Below are 3651 nucleotides of genomic sequence, written 5' to 3' on the forward strand. Positions count from 1 at the left end.
GTAAGATGTCTTAAGAAAAACGTAAGTCTAAATCAAAACAATGGCTTCAGAGAGGGATCGGCTGGCCTAATTAAGGGCAACTGTATTTTTGGGATCCCAAGTGGTGATCTTGGTAGCTTTTCTTGAAGGGCAAAGGAACATCATGGGAGTTTATTAGGAAAAAGCTTTAAAAACTTTTAAAACAGCACTGGTGAGAAAAACAAGATGGGAAAGTTGAGCTCAGGAATTTGCTTTCTTCCATCAGAACAAGGGCTGCCCTGGGAGGATTTTGCTGCTAAACCGTACCTCATCCACACCACAGCCCTCATCTTGCATTTTCAAATGTCCTTTTGTTCCCCAAACTCAAAGAGTTTTACAAGAATGGTTCTTGGCCAGGTGACCTCCCAAAAGACAGGATTTGGAACTGCTCTGGGTGCAAGTATTTCTTCGTTGTGCCATGACAGAAATGTCTTCCCTGCTCTTGGGATGTGGATGGGGGTCTTCTTCCTCTCACACGTTTCTATTTTTGTCTTTAATACTGATATGACCTGATCCTTACCACCTTAGTGCGATGGATTTGTTTTTCATTGTTTTCTGTTGGGTCTCCCAGCAGGGGAGCACAGAAGGAGGTATGTACAATGATAATGACTGATACAAGGAGTTATAGGGGTGCAGGGGTTGGGGGCGGGAGATGGGGAGGGAAAGGGGATTTTGGGAATGGATAATGAGGGAGGGAGGGAGCACTAGAACTTACCGTGATAGCACAACTCATACTGAAGGTGATTTAACCAGAGAGGGTGGGGTGGGAATGCTGTAAGATAGATGTGATGGTGACTGTAAAATTCCCCTTGATATGACTGAACGACTGAACTACTCAATCGTATGATATGTAAACTATGTGCCAATAAAACTGTTGCAGGGGAAAAACCCCCACTATTTGTGCCCTTCAAAGTGTAATTCAAAGCACACAGAATTCATCAGAGAAGCATTAGTGAGATCGAAGCACTGCCTTTAGAAGTATAAAGATCTAGATAGTGAATATGTTGAGAAATCATAGTTTTGATGTTTTTATTTCATGGAAGTCCCTATGAATTTGTAGCAATACTTTCTGACTTACCTTCATATATTACTTAAAAGTTTCATTTTTACCGATTTAAGTCCCAAAGAAACATGCAAGATCCAACTCAACATTGATCATGCTTCCGAACTGCTATTTATCATCACAGGGGATAAGTGATGATACTGGAGCTTCCTGAATTCTGGATTTGTACTCCTTTTTTTAAGTTTCATTGGCACTTCATCTATATATCCTACAATTCACTCGTTCACCCACATCAAGACAAGTTGTACAATCTTTACCACAATCAATTTTAGAATTTCTTTATCCCCATTCTCATTGTTACTCATGTAATTTTTTTTCCCATTTTGGCAAAAATATACACAACAAAACATTGGCCAATTCAACAACTTCTACATGTATAATTCAATGCCACTGATCATATTATTCATGCTGTAAACCAGTATTGTTATCCCTCCCCAAATTGTTCACCACCATTAAAATGAATACAGTGCCCCTAAGCAAAAATGCGTCCTCTTTTGCCCATGGGACACAACTCTTACCTCCAGTAAAGCATCAGCTGATTCATGAAGAGAAAGGATCAGGGACCCTATGCGAATCATATTGTTGACATAGGAAAGGCTGATCAAAAAAACAGCTACAATATGGTGCAGGAATATAATGCCAAAGTCCTTAGGTAAGGAAAAAAACACAGTCATATTAGAGTTTAGCAGTATCACAACATTTCTATTCAACCATTCAGCCATTCAACCAATATTTACCTGGAACCTCTATGGACCAAGCACTGGGAAGACTAACTGAACAAGATGTAATCCCTACTCTCTGAAATTTCACCCCACAGGAGACTCATAGGAAACCTGTGCCTGTTAGGAATACCAAAATTCTAGGACATGGGCAGATCTTAAAGTTCCTTGGTATACTAAACCAAGGAATTTGAACCCATCTTGAAAGCCTAGAAGGCATTCCTGCAAGGCTTCAAACAAAGGAGGGCTCTTAAGGATTTGGATCTTAAGAAGACACTTTATGGAGCACGGCAGATTCAATGGGAGCACCTGCTTGTGGTTGGGACTTTTGAAAGTTTAGGTCATGTTTGAGACCAAAGTGTGGCATCTTTGTGGGAGAAGGCAGACTAAGGTCAGAAGGACAGGGCATTGGTCGGATTTCAGACCCAGGGAACTGAGAGGCTATAGAGAGGTCTGAGAAGCCACAGAGTAAGGTTTAGAGAGGTGATTCCTCTTTCTTGTTATCTCATAGGTGCTTGTAATGTGTATCTCAATGTCTACCATCCTTTTCTTGAATTATGCCCACTGGGATGCTAACAATAAGAATCCTAACACACTGGCTTTTCTTCTGGGCCCTATACAAGCAAGCCCTGAATTTTAAATGTTATCTGTCCACATCCATAAGAAAAGAAATATTTGATAGAAGAAATAATAAATTGGCTCTTCTTTAGTTAATTTCTTCTAACTTTAGTAAATTTAGTTAATTTCAAGGGGGCTGCTTCTTGACCACCAGGATCACTAGTATGTATGGTTACATGCTGGGTGGCTAACTGCAAGGTCAGCAGTTCACAACCATCAACAGCTCAGAGGGAAAAAGATGAGATTTTCTACTTGTGTAAAGAGTTACAGTCTCAGTAACCCACAAGGGGCAGGCCCGCCCTGTCCTATAGGGTGGCTAGGAGTCGGATGGATCCCATGGCAGTGAGAGACCGTCACCTTTCTCTGGCGATGATTTATTTCTGGACTAAAGTTTGTTATGACATGGGATTTCTGTTGCTTCGAAATATCATCTCTGTTCTAGTGATATGCTTATTTTTACTTAATCTACATTTCTTCCAGAGTAAAGTTCTTAGAGACTGAAATGCCAAGACTGGTTTTAACGGTGTTGCACTTGAAACTTTCAGAGGAGGACTACTCTCCTCTAGCCTATGTATGTGAAGACAAAAAAAAAAAATACCAAAAAAGAACAGCATATTACAAAACTGATCTATGAACAGACTGTGGTCACACCAAAGGGTTAAACCTGAGGGAACTTTTTCTATATTTTTATTCTGGAAAGTCAAGAATCACATATCCATTAAAAATATTTATTGGGCATTTATAGTGCTCTAGATACTGTTCCAGCGCTCTAGATATAGTGCTCTAAGCTTTGAACAATGCTTCAGTCAGAGTTCTGTCTTTGTTATATATTCTAACGGAGAAAGACTGACAGTAAATAATGAACATAATAAGTAATTGATCTTTTATGTTAGAAGGTTCAGCGATTCAGGTAGGATTCAGAAAAGGATGTGGAACAAGGGATATCAGTTCTGATGTCAGAAGGATCTTGGCTGAAAGCAGCGAATGCCAGAAAGATGTTTACTTGTGCTTTATTGACTATCCTAGGCATTTGGACATGTGGGTCATAACAAACCACGGATGGCCTTAAGAGGAATGGGACTTCCAGAACACTTCGTTGTGTCTATGTGGAACCTGTATATGGATCAAGAGACAGCGGTGGGGACAGAACAGGGAATGCTGCATGGTTTAAAATCAGGAAAGGTGTGGCCAGGGTTTAATCCTCTCACCATACTTATTCTATCTTTATGCAGA

The 3651-nt window shown here is 40.2% G+C and overlaps 1 protein-coding gene across 1 annotated transcript in view; it reads right to left on the reverse strand.

The window, feature by feature from the left end:
• CERS6 (ceramide synthase 6) overlaps positions 1-3651 on the reverse strand; it is a 198960-nt gene that overhangs the window by 46060 nt on the left and 149249 nt on the right. The window contains exon 5 of the mRNA XM_045297988.1: positions 1600-1728. Within this exon, the coding sequence (XP_045153923.1) occupies positions 1600-1728 (129 nt within the window). The remainder of the gene's footprint in view (positions 1-1599; positions 1729-3651) is intronic.

This window comes from Echinops telfairi, unplaced genomic scaffold (assembly GCF_000313985.2).
Source record: "Echinops telfairi isolate 266 unplaced genomic scaffold, ASM31398v2 ScPeMD7_4;HRSCAF=17, whole genome shotgun sequence".
Taxonomy (NCBI): Eukaryota; Metazoa; Chordata; class Mammalia; order Afrosoricida; family Tenrecidae; genus Echinops; species Echinops telfairi.